We start from the raw sequence: 19,696 nt of genomic DNA, 5'->3' as shown, positions 1-19,696 counted from the left end.
TCCCTCCCTCTCTCTCTCAACCTTCCAGTAATGGCCGACATTACTCTCCTTAAAATGCAAAGTAAAAATGTCAATTTCGCGCCTACAAAATCACCACAAAATTTACGTACATTTTCGTCTTCCGGGAGTGAAGCGAGCCTGTGACGAGCCGCTCCACCTGTTGCTGTGATGGTGACAAGACTGATAGTGAGGGATAGTGAGGTGGGGAGACGACTATGACAGTGAGAGGATGGTGATAGTGGCCGAGAGTGAGGTGGGGAGACGACTATGACAGTGAGAGGATGGTGATAGTGGCCGAGAGTGAGGTGGGGAGACGACTATGACAGTGAGAGGATGGTGATGGTGGCCGAGGGTGAGGTGGGGGAGGGGGGAGGGTGAGAGGATGGTGTGTGATAATGAGGTGAAGCGAGGATTCTGAAGGTGACATAATGGTGAAATTAAATTAGTGAGGCGTTTGGAAGTGTATCGTTAGCGGGGAGGCTTGTGAAGGGAAGATGAGGGGGCAAGTTTGAAGGGATCCAAAGCCCCCCAACCCCCCCCCCCACCCCCCATCACAGGGTGCCATCTGGCTAACGACCTTAGATGGTTCTGAAGTCAAGGGTTGTTAATTATCACAAGAGCTCAGACTGGCTCTTAGATCACAAGACGTTCCCGCGTAAATCAGAAGCCTAACATTCCAACCAACAATTATCGTATGCAAATGAGTTTCAAACTACCAAATAACACGACCCTAAATGACCCGACGGAACTGAGATTATGTAACGCTACGCTACTGTACTAACCGGTTTCAAGTAATTCAACACAGCACTGTAACTTGACCCAATTGAGTGAACCAGCCACATATATTTCCAAAAGTTATGACGTGCTTCGAAAAACAAAATACTTTCATCGACACAATGGGGTTACATCTAATTCATATATATATATATATATATATATATATATATATATATATATATATATATATATATATATATGTATATATATATATATATATATATATATATATATATATATATATATATATATATATATATTTCTATAAAACAATATATATTGTTTTATTGAACTGGACGGAAATCCTTCAAAAAGGTTGATATGAAAATGTGAATCCTTTGAGTAAGGTCCAAATATATAAATATGAATCTTCAGTTTAAAACCTTTATATATTCCGATATATGGAACTGATTCCTTTATGCTGAGGGATCTAAATCTTTCTAACATATTTCCAAACCTTGAATTTGTTTGAGTTGTGAGTGCAAAATTCCAATTTAGGAAACAATTTATGGATGAATTTCTTTATGAAACTTAATATTGAGTAATAAATCAATATATAACATTGAAAGCTGTACCATAATAGATTTATTTGTTGTGAAGACAAAGGCTTCAGCATCTCCCACTTGGGATGAATACATCAAAGTGTAAAGTACACTTTACCCATGTAAAGTGTATGTTATTATTGTTTTGGATTTAGCTACTCAGAACGAAATGTCCATGTAGCACGGGCTATGGTGATCCCGTAATGTAAAGTGTAGCTGATGGCAGATTATGTGCTAGTGAGAGGTGTGTAGGGTAATGTGTAGAGAGGTGTAGGGGTGTGAAAACCTTAACCCCAGCATGTATAATGTATACACTGTGTGTATACATTATACATAGACCACCGGCTTCCAGCACCAAACCAAAGCTGCACTAAAGCTGAAGTTAAGCTTACTATGAAGCACAATTTGACCCTTACAGTCAACGCTGTAAAGATCACTTTACCTCAAAAGATGCCTTTTCAAAACTATTTTTTTATATGGATAATTTGTTTACCTATATGTTTGTAAACAAAATACATTTACTTTGAATTAGATTACCCTTAAGTGGAAAAAGTCGTTACATCATCATCTTATAACCAAAAGTAGGTTCAGTATAACCAGAAGTGGGCTATTCTGATAAAAACGTGTATGTATATGTGTGTGTGTGTGTGTATATATATATATATTTTTTTTGGGGGGGTGGGGTTGGGGGGTTGGGGGCGTGATGATGGAGGTGCGGAACCCATGCATAAAGAAAGAGAGAATGAGGCGCGGTAATAGCCTGGTGGGTCATAGCCACCAGGCTGCCTCTATCACCTGGAATTACAATGTACCCTGAAGGGGAAGTGGTGTTTTGTTTATGGTGGGGGCGTGGGGGCGTGGATGGGTGTAGGGGGGGGTGTAGGGGGGGGCGTGGGGGCGTGGAGGTGTAGGGGGGGGTGGAGGGGGGGGGCGTGGATGGGTGTTGAAGGGGAGTGTGGCAAGCAGATTAGTTTAGATGAACAAATCCACAAGGGCCGTGACGAGGACTCGAACCTGCGTCCGGGAGCATCCCAGACACTGCCTTAACCTGAACCTGCCTTCATTTGATGCATCACGTTAGTGTGATCTCTGTGTGTGTCAGATTAGTTTAGAACTTCTCCTTCTCCCACATAACAATTTAAGCACTGCTCAGGGTGTGAACCAGTTAACACAGGTCATAGAACAATCCTGGGACGATCGCGACCACCAGTTAACGACCACTTCCCAGTCGTCCTTCAGGGACCGGCTGTTATTCTCTTTATAGAAATGCATTCTTCGTCTAAATGGTCAATTTCATGCATAATCTTGTATGTGGTTAACATGTTCCCTCTAATGTGGTGAGGTCCAGGTCACCTCAGTCTTCCTCAGCTCAGGGACAAGTCTTCATACATATTGGTTGGATTTATTATTATTTCAGTCCATCCTCCTGTTGTGGTAGTAGTTATAGTCACGATGACGACCATAGTACATATACCGACATACAGCGAAATTAGAAAGTTGAAATCGGTACTGTTGAATTTAGACACCGGAGAACTATTTTCTACTTATGTTGCAAAGACAACCCAAACTATTCTAATCTTTCTAGGCCTAATACAGGCTATCTGAGGCCTAATATAGTACATGTGTGTGCTATACTAGGCCTAGGAATATTTAAGTTTTTTTTTTTGCTTCATTTTTCCAACTTTATAAAGTGAATGGTACAAAGTTGTACCATCTAGTTGCTTAGTACGCCAATCTTTGTACTATGGTGGACATAGTTCAATAAAACTACTATCTAAACAGGTGAATGGTTGTGTGCAGGCGAGGAGTCACAATAACGTGGCTAAAGTTGACCAGACCACACACTAGAAGGTGAAGGGACGACGACGTTTCGGTCCGTCCTGGACCATTCTCAAGTCGATCAATCGTCCTGGACCATCGACTTGAGAATGATCCAGGACGGACCGAAACGTCGTCGTCCCTTCACCTTCTAGTGTGTGGTCTGGTCAACATATGGCTGTTATTTGTATTTGTTTAAGGCGGGTTACATGCCGTGACTGCATACTGGAGTGCAGGCCTCAGTCTGCGTGCAGTTCTTGGACACCTGGACCGGGATTCACGAAGCAGTTACGCAAGTACTTACGAACGTGTACATCTTTCCTCAATCTTTGATGGCTTTGGTTACATTTATTAAACAGTTTACAAGCATGAAAACTTGCCAATCAACTGTTGTTATTGTTATAAACAGCCTCCTGGTGCTTCGGAGCTCATTAACTGTTTAATAATTGTAAACAAAGCCACCAAAGATCGAGAAAAGATCTACAGGTTCGTAAGTGTTTGCGTAACTGCTTCGTGAATCCGGGTCCTCATCTATCCAACTTTCTGAGATGTATCCAAGCTCAGACCAGCTTTTTAAATGCTGCTGGTGTTATTATACAAATGTTCCCACCATCCCCCTGTTCCCTTGTGTGTGTGCATCTGTCTGTCAAGCAGTCGGGACTTGTCGGATTTGTCGTTTGCTCAAAGTATTTTGTATATAATGATCATGTCTCCCTTCTACTCTGCTTCAGTGGCGCTAGGTTTAGTTCGTAAGGGGCTTCTCGTGTATACGCTCGCGTGTCTCTACGAGTTTTGTACCTGTGTATCTGGCGTTGTTTACTGACATTCACGCCTCCACACACACACACACACACACTCAAACTAGGAAGTGATATTTTCTGTTGCTGTGGATTATTTCCTCCCTCACTTTGTTTCCCTCCATTCCTCTCACCTTCCCTCCCTCCTCTCCGACCTCTCACCCTCCCTCCCTCCCAAACCCTCTACCTTCCACTACTCTCAATATATTCTCTGAGAGCTTACACGCCCACCACACACTTTTCAAGGTAATGAACCTGAGAGACCACATTTTACGCTGACCTGAGAGTGAGAGTGAGAGTGAGAGTGAGAGTGAGAGTGAGAGTGAGAGTGAGAGAGAGAGAGAGAGAGAGAGAGAGAGAGAGAGAGAGGAGAGAGAGAGAGAGAGAGAGAGAGAGAGAGAGAGAGAGAGAGAGAGAGAGAGAGAGAGAGAGAGAGAGAGAGAGAGAGAGTGAGTGAGAGAGAGAGAGAGAGAGAGAGAGAGAGAGAGAGAGAGAGAGAGAGAGAGAGAGAGAGAGAGAGAGAGAGTAAAAGGAGTACATTTCATGACGAAACACCCACATTTTTGGTTATACCTAATGCTTCTGTTCACCTAGCTGCAAATAGGTACCCGGTAATTAGGCCCAAGGAGAACTTCTATAATGCTAATAGGCCTGATCTCCCGATACCTGGAAACTGTAACAAGGGCTTAGACGGAAGGCCAATTACCTTATTAGTAACTTGTTCCACACACACACATCTGAAAACCCTATTTTCATATCAATTATTGCCTATTTTGTAACGCTAATCGGGAGGTGATTCAGTTGTTTTCCTAGTCTTATTACTATCTGGCTTTGTTAAATCCTGTCACCAATGTTAAATCCTAAATAAACACTATATAAACACTACATATATAATACTTAACATACACTAATATACACTTAATACAATAATACTTAATAATACACTTAATATACACTATATATATATAATACTTAACATACACTAATATACACTTAATACAATAATACTTAATAATACACTTAATATACACTATATATATATAATACTTAACATACACTAATATACACTTAATACAATAATACTTAATAATACACTTAATATACACTATATATATATAATACTTAACATACACTAATATACACTTAATACAATAATACTTAATAATACACTTAATATACACTATATATATATAATACTTAACACTATACAAATAAAATATATATAAAATAAAATAAACACAAATCCTGTACACATTCCTATTGAATACAAATTGTGTTGTGCTGGCGACGTCATAACAGGAGTTCCTGATGTAACAGGAACGTAACGTCCTGATGTAACGTCCTCCTCTACACAGTCGTGTAGAGGAGGACGTCGCTAAGGTGGTCACAGGATGGATAGGTTAACACCGTGGAGTCGGGGGAGAGGTCACGGGCAACTGTCCGGGTGTTTCAACTGACAAGCATTTCCTTGGTGAGTTGTAGTTCAGCTTTTCTGTGAACGATGGATGTTGGATATTGACGGACCGGTGAGCTTTGATGAACAGACAAGTGAATGACAGGATAGGTGAACTGCATGGGTTAATTGATGACTGGACGGACGAATGGAATATTGGGTGGACGAATGGAGACCTCTGGTCAACCTCACCGTCATTTTCCATCAGACATTTAAGGGCGACTTTAAAAGTGAATGTGACATTGCTTCACACAATAAATATACCGACAGACAACGAGGGCTGAACGAGGCAGAGTACAAAAGGGCAAAATTCTGTATCCTAAAGTATTAGTGACGGATATTTTTTTTGTTTTGTTTGGGCCCAAAAAATTTTAAAGTGAATTTTGCCGTTGTTGTGTGTGGAAGATGGACAGGGGAACAGGGGGAAAAGGAGAAAAAAAGAGAGACGGGTGAATGGAATGAGAAAGTGAGAGAAACAGGACACCAACAGCCCCCAAACGACCATAATTACAATTATTACTTAACCTATACCTATAATAGGTTAAGTAATAATTGTATTTACGAAGCAATAAGATGCTTATCTTAACATACTAAGAAGGTTAGGTAAGGTCGGTGTTTTCTATGAAACTTTTCAAGGTAAACTAAAATAGTCACAATAAATTAGTATGTCACATATGCACTTATTTAAAAAAGTCAATATTGACTATACGAAAGTGCGAGAACGGGTTGCACACTCACACGCTACATACACCCTCTCAATATACACTCTTGTATACCAACCAGCAGTGTCACGTGACAGTCCATACAACAACAACAAATAAATCTGAAACAATAATAAACCTCTCTCCTCCCCCCCCCCCCCTCACTCAAACACAAACATGGCTCCTTCCTCCCACTGCACAAGACTTCTTTTCTTCCGTCATCCATAGAAATCTTCACCCTTAAAAGCCTTTTCATAGCACTATAATGCCCCAGAGCCATGGCGATACGAGGATATGCATAAACAAGAATGAAAAAGGATTGTAAACAATATCTTTACCAAGCCCAAATTTAGTTTTAAATTAAAAATGTTGCCGATTTTTGTTGAGAGAGAGAGAGAGAGAGAGAGAGAGAGAGAGAGAGAGAGAGAGAGAGAGAGAGAGAGAGAGAGAGAGAGAGAGAGAGAGAGAGAGAGAGAGAGAGAGAGGGAGAGAGAGAGAGAGAGAGAGAGAGAGAGAGAGAGAGAGAGAGAGAGAGAGAGAGAGAGAGAGAGAGAGAGAGGGAGAGAGAGAGAGAGAGAGAGAGAGAGTACACTGAAGGTGGGAATATGTAGATGTGGTCAGTGGAGTTCCCGAAAAAATGGACAAAAATGTTCCTGGTGTCATTACATTACTTCTGAAGTTGGAGTGAGTTTGTATGTTGTAGTGTGTGTGTGTGTGTGTGTGTGTGTGTGTGTGTGTGTGTGTGTGTGTGTGTGTGTGTGTGTGTGTGTGTGTGTGTGTGTGTGTGCTCACCTAGTTAAGCTTTCCTAATCGTGTTTTCTGGGGTTGAGTTGCTGCTCCAAGGTTCCGCTTCCCGAACTTCAGTCCAATATGTTTCCGAGTCTATTGATCTCTCTCTCTCATATCCACACGGGAGCCGTGTATGGAGTCTGCCTCCAGTCCTTCCCTGGTAGCAGATCCCACATGTCCACTACACCCACACTTTTTCTTGCTTAACGTGTTAATGCCACATTTGGGTACTTAAGCTTCTACTATCCACCTGAGAGCCCTTTTACGTGTACCCCATCATGCTAAGTAGTCTCTTGTATATTCCCATGAGTATTTTATATGTGGTGATTATGTCTCCTTTGTGTCTTTCTCTTCCAGTACCGTGAGACTTAATTCCTTTAGTGTCAATTGGTAATTCACACCTCACAGATATGGAACTAGTCTAACAGAATACCTTTGGACATACTCCACATTTTGTTGTGTATAACGAGATATGGTCTTCACGATGGCGCTGCATATTCCTGAATGGGGTCTCATATACGTAGTGTATACAGTCCTGAACGTTTTCTTATTCAGATTTCGAAAGGTATTACTCATAATTGCAAGCCTTACGTATTCAATTGATAATATCCGTTTGATGTAGACCGTATAGGCTTTCAACAGCTTTTCACCGCATCTGGCCTCATTAAACCGGTTTTGAAAAACACTTGGTTCACTGTTGGGATACCGGCCAACTTTAGGGGCAACTGATATATGAAATAAATGTTCCAGTAACAGAACAAGCGCCCAGACCCAGGTCAGAGTCGAAAGATTGGTAAAAGTGGTGGACCGTCTCTTGTTGAATAGTCAAGATATTTATGTCTCACTTTCTCGTTCTCATTCTCTCTCTTTCACTCGCTCTCTCTCTCTATCACTCTCGCTCTGACTATCACTCTCGCTCTCTCAGTCAAGGAAAGCGGACACCAGAGATATGGGATTGAACGAGGAAGTTGAAGAGTGCCAATTAGATCACTACCATGGTAATTGGCTTAACCTTGTGACGTTGTGTTCAATGTTGCCAGGAGCGGGGTGTTGACTGGTGAAGTGGGGGGGGGGCTAGGACCTGTGGGGAGGGGGGGAGGGGGGGAGGGCAGGACTGGTGGGGCGATAAGGGTGGTGATTACGAAGATAAGTGGAGGCTGGTAACCCACAGATTGATTCCGACACTTACGCCTGAATGGCCCTATGTGCCTGAATAGTTACTCTCAGTCATTGACACGTGGATTAAGATGCCTCTGTGTGTGTGTGTGTGTGTGTGTGTGTGTGTGTGTGTGTGTGTGTGTGTGTGTGTGTGTGTGTGTGAGATACCCCTCTCCCTCGCCACGTGACATCTTAAAGGCCCTGGCCGACCGTCCAATCACACGGAGATAATCTCTAATCACCAAAGTAAAGGCAATAACATCTTCACGAGCAAGTGGAAGAGGGTGTTGACCCCTGGGAGAGTGCTGGTGACCCTGGGAGAGTGCTGGTGACCCCTGGGAGAGTGCTGGTGACCCTGGGAGAGTGCTGGTGACCCCTGGGAGAGTGCTGGTGACCCTGGGAGAGTGCTGGTGACCCCTGGGAGAGTGCTGGTGACCCTGGGAGAGTGCTGGTGACCCTGGGAGAGTGCTGGTGACCCTGGGAGAGTGCTGGTGACCCCTGGGAGAGTGCTGGTGACCCTGGGAGAGTGCTGGTGACCCTGGGAGAGTGCTGGTGACCCTGGGAGAGTGCTGGTGACCCTGGGAGAGTGCTGGTGACCCTGGGAGAGTGCTGGTGACCCTGGGAGAGTGCTGGTGACCCTGGGAGAGTGCTGGTGACCCTGGGAGAGTGCTGGTGACCCTGGGAGAGTGCTGGTGACCATGGGAGAGTGCTGGTGACCCCTGGGAGAGTGCTGGTGACCCTGGGAGAGTGCTGGTGACCCTGGGAGAGTGCTGGTGACCCTGGGAGAGTGCTGGTGACCCCTGGGAGAGTGCTGGTGACCCTGGGAGAGTGCTGGTGACCCTGGGAGAGTGCTGGTGACCCTGGGAGAGTGCTGGTGACCCTGGGAGAGTGCTGGTGACCCTGGGAGAGTGCTGGTGACCCTGGGAGAGTGCTGGTGACCCCTGGGAGAGTGCTGGTGACCCTTGGAGAGTGCTGGTGACCCTGGGAGAGTGCTGGTGACCCTGGGAGAGTGCTGGTGACCCTGGGAGAGTGCTGGTGACCCTGGGAGAGTGCTGGTGACCCTGGGAGAGTGCTGGTGACCCCTGGGAGAGTGCTGGTGACCCTGGGAGAGTGCTGGTGACCCTGGGAGAGTGCTGGTGACCCTGGGAGAGTGCTGGTGACCCTGGGAGAGTGCTGGTGACCCTGGGAGAGTGCTGGTGACCCTGGGAGAGTGCTGGTGACCCCTGGGAGAGTGCTGGTGACCCTGGGAGAGTGCTGGTGACCCTGGGAGAGTGCTGGTGACCCTGGGAGAGTGCTGGTGACCCTGGGAGAGTGCTGGTGACCCTGGGAGAGTGCTGGTGACCCTGGGAGAGTGCTGGTGACCCCTGGGAGAGTGCTGGTGACCCTGGGAGAGTGCTGGTGACCCTGGGAGAGTGCTGGTGACCCTGGGAGAGTGCTGGTGACCCTGGGAGAGTGCTGGTGACCCTGGGAGAGTGCTGGTGACCCCTGGGAGAGTGCTGGTGACCCTGGGAGAGTGCTGGTGACCCTGGGAGAGTGCTGGTGAGAGCGTGAAGGGCCTCAACAACACCGCCCAACATATGTAGGTCAATACAACATGAAACGTAGGAATCATCAGTAACTTACAAACCACCCAACAATATACAGCTCTAAACGTTCAACAATAAGACGTAAATGTCCAAGAAAAATCCAAAATTCTTAACAAAAATCTTAAATGTCCAACAAAACCCTTCACTACTCATATTTATAGTCATGAAGCTCTAAGTGATATACTGTCTTCTGAGGACCTTCAATCTGAGCCAATCTGATGTTAGTGATGTCTTCATCTTTGGAATCAGAAGCACTAAGTCACCCCAATTTTGTGTAAAATCTTCTACCATTAGATATAATAGGTCACTCTTTGCGCTAACTAGCAGTCATTTTCTTCCCACAACTGCCAGATATCGTACACGACTTCAAACTCACAAAGATTCTGGAGCTGACCTCTGCACGACCTCCCCCTACAACGTCTCCGACAACACTGGCATCTTCCGGGCCAATGAGATGACTCGCGGGTCCCTCCCACCTGTCACGTGATCTCCGGTCACACATTCATTGTCAGATTCAAAATTTAAAATTCATGCCATGAGCAGCCAATCGTATGCCAATCTTTCACCTGAGCACCTGGGCACCTTCCCTTTGCCCTCGGGAGCCAAACGCTAGGCTACCCCCTATTGTACACTATTACTCCATTTACCAATATGAATGTCATTGCTAAATATTATATTAAAAAATATCTTTTCATTAATATTACATTTTATTTATTACAGAAAACGGAATGACAAGAAGAGGGTAACTCTTCTGAACCAAGATCAGCTAGGGACTGAAGAACACAGTCTACGTCAAGACCATCATTGATACGTCTCTACGCTCTTTGTTGCGTCTTTCAACCACTTGTAGGACTTTATCTACTTTAAAATTAACGAAAAATACAATAAACTTGGAACATTTCGCCTCTGAAAGAACTGGACGGTAGAGCGCCGACCGTCTTCATGTAGGTCTGAGTTCAGTCCCCGACCGTCCAAGTGGTTGGACACTATTCCTTCCCCCCGTCCCATCCCAAATCTTATCCTGATCCCTTTCAAGTGCTATATAGTCGTTATGGCTTGGCGCTTTCCCCCCTGATAGTTGCCGTCCCTTCCCCATCGCCTCTGGCATGTCTCAAACGTCGCGTCCTGCCGGGCCGCGGTCCCCTCTCTGTCTTCCCGCCCACTTTCCCTTGAAAAGTCTCCCTCAGGCTTCCATCTACGTGATTGAAGCATCCAGTTTAATCCCCTTCCCACTACCTGTCGATTGAGACACTCTCACAGCCCCTCTATTCCTCTCTCACTCACCCTTCCACCTCTCTCTCTCTCTCTCTCTCTCTCTCTCTCTCTCTCTCTCTCTCACCCTTCAGTCAAAACAATTAGCAAATAAATAATTCATAGTTAAATGATGTCGCTAATTTAAAACAAATATATAATTCGTAACTCGTAACATTGTTTTATGTTGCAGGAGGAGAGAGATGTGTGGCTAAGACAGTGGCAGGTGCAGAGTATACCTTGGCTGAGGCTTAGGGTGGTGGTGGTTGGGCAGTAATGCGCTACTTGGCGCCACACCGGCTAAAACTCGCACTAGTAACACGTCAGGAAACATTCAACACCTCGGGAGTGTGTTGAGGAAGTACACAGGAGGCTTCGCAGAGGTGTGTAGTGGCCCTCGAGGTGTGTAGTGGCCCTCGAGGTGTGTGGTGGCCCTCGAGGTGTGTAGTGGTCCTCGAGGTGTGTGGTGGCCCTCGAGGTGTGTGGTGGCCCTCGAGGTGTGTAGTGGCCCTTGAGGTGTGGAGTGGCCCTCGAGGTGTGTAGTGGCCCTCGAGGTGTGTAGTGGCCCTCGAGGTGTGTAGTGGCCCTCCAGAGGTGTGTGGTGGCCCTCGAGAGGTGTGTGGTGGCCCTCGAGAGGTGTGTGGTGGCCCTCGAGAGGTGTGTGGTGGCCCTCGAGGTGTGTAGTGGCCCTCGAGGTGTGTGGTGGCCCTCGAGAGGTGTGTGGTGGCCCTCGAGAGGTGTGTGGTGGCACTCGAGGTGTGTAGTGGCCTTCATAACTGTGTCCTGGCCCTCCAGAGGTGTGTGGTGGCCCTCGAGAGGTGTGTGGTGGCACTCGAGGTGTGTAGTGGCCTTCATAACTGTGTCCTGGCCCTCCAGAGGTGTGTGGTGGCCCTCCAGAGGTGTGTGGTGGCCCTCCAGAGGTGTGTGGTGGCCCTCCAGAGGTGTGTGGTGGCCCTCCAGAGGTGTGTGGTGGCACTCGAGGTGTGTAGTGGCCTTCATAACTGTGTCCTGGCCCTCCAGAGGTGTGTGGTGGCCCTCCAGAGGTGTGTGGTGGCCCTCCAAAGGTGTGTGGTGGTCACCAGTCCCTCAAGTTCACCCTGTGTGTGCTGCGCAGTGAAGTGAAGACATCAGCAGTGTTTTTTAGTGTTTGAAAATGTTATGAGGAAGGTGGCGGCCATTGACATCAGTGATGCTGGTGATGGTGTGAGTGATGACCTCCACTGTTGCTGCTGGCGTGTGTGTGTAGGCATGACACTACTGCTGGAGTCGCCAGGCCACATCCCTCCACCAGAGCACAACCACACCCTCCCAGACCTCTTCACGCTCACACTCTCCCTCCTCTCCCACCACCACTCTCCCGGGAGGGGCGTCACCACCCATCACCATCCCTTCACCTATCCCAGTCTGAGCCAGGCCACTGACCTGACCTCCTCCGGTGACCCCAACAGCCGCGCCTACACCAGGAGAACTAAACCACTTCTCTCAAACTACATCAACCACAATACCAACCAAACAACAGTGGTCAACCACGCCGCCGTCAGCGCCGCTGGCGGCCACTTCTTCAAGAACACTAAGAAAGCCGCCACCATTGCTGCCGCCACCAGGAGCCCCGCCGCCGCTGCCACCAGGAGCCCCGCCACCGCCGCCGCCGCCAGAAGCGCCGCCAACATTCCCTTCATCACCACCTGCCTGGAGCAGCTGGCGACAACCTTTACCACCAACGACTCGCTTCTGGCGCCCCACCGGACTACTAATGGTTCTCAAGTGGGCAGCGCTCCCACTACGCCCACGGCCGCCCACCCGTGCAACACCAGCCTCGCCCATGAGGATCTTGGTGCAGGAGGAGGAGGAGTGAGGGGGACAGACACCTTCCTCTTCGACAGGGGCGACGTGAGGGCAGCCCTCATAGCCCTCTATACTGCTGTCTTCATCACTGGCTTCGTGGGTGAGTGGCCTTCGTGTTGGTTTATTATGGCGAGAGAGACACAGAGAGAGAGAGAGACAGAGAGAGAGAGAGACAGAGAGGGAGAGAGACAGAGAGAGACAGAGAGACAGAGAGAGAGAGAGACAGAGAGAGAGAGACAGAGAGAGAGAGACAGACAGAGACAGAGAAAGAAAGAGAGAAAATGAAAGAGACAGAGAAAGAAAGAAAGAGAAAGAGACAGAGAAAGAGAAAGAGAGAGAGAGAGAGACAGAGAGAGAGAGAGACAGAGACAGACAGAGACAGAGAAAGAAAGAGAGAAAGAAAGAAAGAGAGACAGAGAAAGAGAGAGAGAGAGAGAGAGAGAGAGAGAGAGAGAGAGAGACAGACAGAGAGACATATAGGTCGTTTTTCACGTGATGGAAAAATGGCAATCATTTTTAACATACTTTTGGTTTAAAAAAATACAAATGTAATTAATAAACTTTTTTGGATATTAACCGATGCGGGTGACAGTCATATTAAGCTAATACGGCTGACGGCCGCGATGCTCACATGTTTCCGACAGAACACAGCACCGCTCTTGTGCCAGGTAAGTCCACTACGGGCTCACCATAGCCCGTCCTACTTGCCCCGCTCCATTTCTAGATATCACATGTTAAGCATGTGATATCTAGAAGTGTGGGGCTAAGGAGCTAAACCTGGACCCTTCAAGCAGAGCGCACAACATAACACATGTTCACATAGTTGTTAATAAGTTGGTTGTTACCTTATTGTAAGTGTTTTAAATGTAGTACAATATAAAGTAAGAATATAAAGCAGTGCTGGAGCACAGGAGCTGAAGCCATCCCACAACCCCACACGTAAACAAAGGTAGAAGCCCCACAATAAATGGCGTAATGTTTACATCTGACTGGAAAACAAATGACCGTCGTGTTTGTAGCGAACGACTTTAATTTATGAGGAGATTTTGGTGAGGTCAGGACCTTATAGTGGCGGGAGACTGCTGCCCCAAGACTTTTCTGACCGAATACTTGCTCGGGTGAATTTTTTGTTGCTCAACACTTGGCTGGCCAGATATAAATGTTGCTCAAGAATTTGGTACATAGAATACACCACATTTAATAAAGCGAACTGCTGACCATGGAGGACTTAAAGCATATTAAGTTAGATTGCGAATCGAGAAATCTCCATGCTGGGGAAGAGACATGGGGCGTAAAATTAGTAGAAGTTATATACACAAACACACACACACACACACACACACGGGCCAAGACCGTCAGTAGTTTCAAAGCGTTATATGACAAAGAGTGCTGGGAAGACGGGACACCACGAGCGTAGCTCTCATCCTGTAACTACACTTAGGTAATTACACTTAGGTAATTACACACGCAGGTAACACGTCTCTGCCAGAAGTAATTAAAGGATAAACTTGAGAGTCAGAGAGCAAGATGACAGGAATTAAAACTACCAGAGGTGAAAATTGAGGTCAAATCCCAACCCATCTAATTACGTGGTTATTCTCTCCTCCCTGTTGTCTGTGTTTACTCCCCCACTTATTACTGACCCGCTATTTAATCTATCTGCATCTGTCTGTGTCTCCCTCACTCCCTACATCTCTCACCCGCCTTACCTCCCCTTTCTCTCACTCTCTCTCACCATGCCTCTCTCTCTCTCTCTCTCTCTCTCTCTTCCCCCTCCTCTGCCTGTTCTCAATATCTCCGCAATCTTCCTCCCTTCCTGACCAATATTTTCACCGGCAGACAGCCGGAATCTGAAATATTTATCTAAAGTTTCGGTAACTGTACGGGGAATTGAACTGCCAGGGGAAAGCGCCAAGCCATTATGACTATATAGCACTGGGAAGGGATCAGGATAAGGATTTGGGATGGGACGGAGGGAAGGAATGGTGCCCAACCACTTGGACGGTCGGGGTATTAAGCGCCGACCTGCATGAAGCGAGACTGTGGCTTTACCGTCTAGCCCAAGTAGGTGGAACATATCTGTGATGGGCACTTACGGGCTATTCATGCCCGTGCCACCTTTTGGGTGGCTTAATCTTTATCAATCAATCAATCTGTGATGGGCCACAGACGAGAGAGCTGCAGCATCACTAACCACGTGACTCATGAACCACCCTGAACACCTCTCACACCATCATAAACACAACACCAACATCACAACAGGCTTCCATTATATACATGGAAAAATGTAGATAATACAAACAATGGTGATAAATGACAGAAAACGCAATAAACATATACACAAAGCATAATGTACAACATTCAAGAACACTTGATAAACATATAGAAAACGAGAGAAATATATAAAATGGTGATAGAGGGGAAAATAATACAAGATATGGCTTTCAGCGCCGTGGAGAGGGGAAGACCTGCTGCATGGGTAACAGCTTCTCCCCTCGAATCAACCTACCCTGGCTTTGCGCCCTGGTAAGGCCACTCCAGACCGACAACCAGAGCGCAACTCCATAGTCTCCTGAGACTGATGGATGACTACTGACTACTGACTACGGGTAGGAAGCCCAACAAACAAAGCTTTGGAACTATCACTTCTCGCATTACACACAGACATCACAATAGCCTGATGCATCAAATAAACAAATCCACTGAGCTAATCGTAGCTCAGGTCGATTAAGGCAGCGTCTGGAATGCTCCCGGACGCAGGTTCGAATCCTCGTCACAGCCCTTGTAGATTTGTTCACTTCTCGCATCTTTACTTCCACTGAGGCTGGCGAATGTTTCAGTGACGCTCCAGACTGTAGAGGGAGTTACACAGGAACGTCCTCGAGAAGACCACAACGCCAGTGCAGGGCTCGTCTACTGTGGAGAAAATTCAACACTCGAGCGACAAAACCCATCGCGGAATTGAGTCAAGTGTCGTACAAGGTACGGCTGAGGACTTCAGCACGAACATTGCAAACCAGACGTGCAAGAATTGATCACGTTGAGATCTTTCCAACACTGAACAAGTTGGAGGATATTAATCCAGACCACAGCTTTAAAAGGTCAAATGTGACACACACACACACACACACACACACACACACACACACACACACACACACACACACGTGAAAGTTATGTGGTGGAGGCTGACTCCATACACAGTTTCAAGTGTAGATATGATAGAGCCCAATAGGCTCAAAAATCTGTACACCTGTTGATTGACGGTTGAGAGGCGGGACCAAAGAGCCAGAGCTCAACCCCCGCAAACACAACTAGGTGAGTACACACACACACACGGGGCAGCAACCACATGTAGGACAGAAAAGCAGGAGATGCTTTTTCACCCAGAGGGTCATAAACCAGTGGAACATCCTACCCGCCGAAGCCGTAAATGTCAAGACAATTGACGTGAAAATCCAGCTAGAAAAATCCTCAGGAACAATGCAGGAGCCTTTGACAAACTGGCGGCCTCCTGTCCCCGCTGCAGCTGCTAGAGACACGGTGGCTCTCAGAAAGGTCAACTGAAGGAATTAGTGCCTCCTAAGGCACTGAACAAAGCTGGGAAAATCTTTTAATCTTTGAGAAGGTGAACTAACCGCCTTGGTTTGATGCAGAAGACGACCTCGAGGTGACCTATCTATAATGTATATACCAACTTACACCACATCTTGTACACAAGTTAACCCATCCATTAATCTGACCACTCACTCCCCTAACCAACCACTCAGCAACCCCCCTAACCAACCACCCAGCAACCCCCCTAACCAACCACTCAGCAACCCCCCTAACCAACCACCCAGCAACCCCCCTAACCATCCACCCAGCAACCCGCCTAACCATCCACCCAGCAACCCCCCTAACCATCCACCCAGCAACCCGCCTAACCATCCACCCAGCAACCCGCCTAACCATCCACCCAGCAATCCGCCTAACCATCCACCCAGCAACCCACCTAACCATCCACCCAGCAACCCACCTAACCATCCACCCAGCAACCCGCCTAACCATCCACCCAGCAACCCACCTAACCATCCACCAGGTTCGTCATCTTCATCAGTCGTCCCACAGTCACCAGAGTGAAGCAGAGATAGAAACTTTAATGTTTACAAAAATGGAGGCTTGGCTGGGACACTGTAACCCAAGAGTCGCACAGAGGGAATTACCTGGCTGGTGGGGGAGATGAACGGTCCGTCCGTGCTGGCCCGCACCACGGACCGTCCGTGCTGGCCCGCACCGTGGGCCGTCTGTGCTGGCCCGCACCAGGGACCGTCCGTGCTGGCCCGCACCGTGGACCGTCCGTGCTGGCCCGCACCGTGGACCGTCCGTGCTGGCCCGCACCGTGGACCGTCCGTGCTGGCCCGCACCGTGGACCGTCCGTGCTGGCCCGCACCGTGGACCGTCCGTGCTGGCCCGCACCGTGGACCGTCCGTGCTGGCCCGCACCGTGGACCGTCCGTGCTGGCCCGCACCAGGGACCGTCCGTGCTGGCCCGCACCAGGGACCGTCCGTGCTGGCCCGCACCGTGGACCGTCCGTGCTGGCCCGCACCGTGGCTTGTTGGCGAACAGGTAATATGGACCCCTGGCCAAGTTCAAAGGTAACCAAGACAACACATACTGGGAGAAGGCTCATACCTGTGGCCCATAACACTGACACTAGCTAAATATGAACACACACACACACACAGACCCACACACACACACACACACACACACACACACACACACACACACACACACACACACACACACACACACACACACACACAGACCCACACACAGACCCACACACAGACCCCCACACACACACACACACACACACACACACACACACACACACACACACAGACCCACACACAGACCCACACACAGACCCCCACACACACACACACACACACACACACACACACACACACACACACACACACACACACACACACACAGACCCACACACACACACAGACCCACACACACACACACACACACACACACACACACACACACACACACACACACACACACACACACACACACACAGACCCACACACAGACCCACACACAGACCCACACACAGACCCCCACACACACAAAGACAGACAGGCATACTTACACACGTAGATCCAACCCAAACTACTTCATTGCCATTTCACTAGCAAAAACAACAGTGAATAGGAAATAAAAGTGAGAAAATAGCGGAGAGGATGACGGAGAGTGACAAGGTGTGCGAGCAACTCAACAAGAGATTCCAGGAAGTCTTTACAACAGAACAAGAAGTTCTTGAACTAAATGAAAGGCGCGTTAAACCAGGCATCACTGGAGGAATTTGAGTACCAGTGGTGAGGCAACGAAGCATTTGTATTGGACGTGGATGGGACACAGAGTGCTGGGCCAGACGAAAACTCACCATGGATACTACAAAGAGGGAACATAAGCACTATTCTCATCAATCTATGGTGATGACCAGACCACACACTAGAATGTGAAGGGACGACGACGTTTCGGTCCGTCCTGGACCATTCTCAAGTCGATTGTCGATTGACCATTCTCACAATCGACTTGAGAATGGCCCAGGACGGACCGAAACGTCGTATTCCCTTCACATTCTAGTGTGTGGTCTGGTCATCATACTTTAGCCACGTTATTGTGACTCATCGCCTACAATCTCTATGGTGTTACTTCCAAAAAATTGGAAAACAGTTAATGTGGTGCCGATACACAAGAAGTGAGAGAGAGGCTCTGGGCTACAGGTCAATGTTCCTGTCATACCATGCAAGGTGAGAGAGAGAGAGGATTGTGAGTTACACTTGTAGAACATCTGGAGGCAAGAAACTTTGTTACACCAATACCATGGATTGAGGGATTGTAAATATTGTCTTACGAGTTTAGCAGAGTTCTTACGACAAAAATTAGACAGGAAAAAGTAAGGTCGGGATTTGCATATTTTTGGATTGGCAGAAAGCCTTGACACAGTACCCAACATGAGACTGGAGCCCACACTGAACAAGCAGGCAGGAGCGACAGGGAAAGTACTCCAGTGGATAAGGAAGTACCTCAGCGATATTACGATAAGGTCTGTATCTAGTCAAACACAAGACTTAACTGGAGAAACACCACCTGCCACCCTCGTTGAGTCACACACACACGCACACATACACACACACACACACACCCACACACACACACACACACACACACACACACCCACACACACACACACACACACACACACACACACACACACACACACACACACACACACACACACCCACACACACACAACACACCACACACACACAACACCACAACACAACACAACACACACACACACACACCCCCACACACACACACACACCCACACACACACACCTGCCATCCTCTGCAGCTGCGGCTCGAACTCATAAAAACTTTATACGTCCCTGGAAGGAGACAGAAAGAGGATAATATTTTATATTATATTTCCATGGTATCCCATAAAACCGCAAACGTTACTCGTTTTCTAAATTGAATTGAATTTTCCAGTGAGCTTTAGCAATTAGCAAATGATCCATTTTGTCATGGTGGATATAAATCAATCCATGAACAATAAACGTATTACGAGTAATTTATCAACTAAACAGGTGGATTACTTAAACTTACCAGACCTGTGAGTTGTTCAAGTTCAAGCTTAAGTATGTTTATTGAGACAAGAAAGAAATACATCTCAAAGGGATAGAGTAGTGGTCCCAGCCTGGAGGACCTAGAGCAGTGGTCTCAGCCTGGAGGACCTAGAGTAGTGGTCCCAGCCTGGAGGACCTAGAGCAGTGGTCCCAGCCTGGAGGACCTAGAGTAGTGGTCCCAGCCTGAAGGTCCTAGAGTAGTGGTCCCAGCCTGGAGGACCTGGAGTAGTGGTCCCAGCCTGAAGGTCCTAGAGTAGTGGTCCCAGCCTGAAGGTCCTAGAGCA

General features: G+C 47.5%; 3 protein-coding genes across 5 annotated transcripts in view; 1 reads left to right on the top strand and 2 right to left on the bottom strand.

Moving 5' to 3' along the window:
• Positions 1–19,696, bottom strand: part of LOC123768196 (threonine synthase-like 2) — a 96,964-nt gene that overhangs the window by 26,441 nt on the left and 50,827 nt on the right. The window lies entirely within an intron of this gene.
• LOC123752243 (trissin receptor) overlaps positions 1–19,696 on the top strand; it is a 72,446-nt gene that overhangs the window by 10,530 nt on the left and 42,220 nt on the right. For 2 of the 3 annotated variants that reach the window (XM_069306955.1, XM_069306957.1), the window contains exons 2-3: positions 11,066–11,274; positions 11,446–12,817. In XM_069306955.1, coding sequence (XP_069163056.1) covers positions 12,031–12,817 — 787 coding nt within the window. In that variant the 5' untranslated portion in view covers positions 11,066–11,274; positions 11,446–12,030. Of the gene's footprint in view, positions 1–10,341; positions 10,566–11,065; positions 11,275–11,445; positions 12,818–19,696 lie in introns of all 3 variants that reach the window. The other variant, XM_069306956.1, reaches the window with a different exon arrangement.
• LOC138353745 (DNA-directed RNA polymerase II subunit RPB1-like) lies at positions 7,140–9,612 on the bottom strand. The gene is made up of 2 exons (XM_069307139.1): positions 8,204–9,612; positions 7,140–7,278 (listed from the first exon to the last, which is right to left on the bottom strand). The coding sequence occupies exons 1-2, from the start codon at positions 9,610–9,612 to the stop codon at positions 7,140–7,142; spliced, it is 1,548 nt and encodes a 515-aa protein (XP_069163240.1).

This window comes from Procambarus clarkii, chromosome 59, assembly GCF_040958095.1.
Source record: "Procambarus clarkii isolate CNS0578487 chromosome 59, FALCON_Pclarkii_2.0, whole genome shotgun sequence".
NCBI lineage: Eukaryota > Metazoa > Arthropoda > Malacostraca > Decapoda > Cambaridae > Procambarus > Procambarus clarkii.
This window is presented reverse-complemented; position numbering and strand designations above follow the sequence as displayed.

Coding starts and splice junctions, on each gene's coding strand:
- LOC138353745 (XM_069307139.1), bottom strand. CDS start 9,612: ATGTTGGGCGGTGTTGTTGAGGCCCTTCACGCTCTCACCAGCACTCTC. Junction 7,279..8,203: donor TCACGTGGCGAGGGAGAGGG/GTATCTCACACA, acceptor CATATCTGTGAG/GTGTGAATTACCAATTGACA.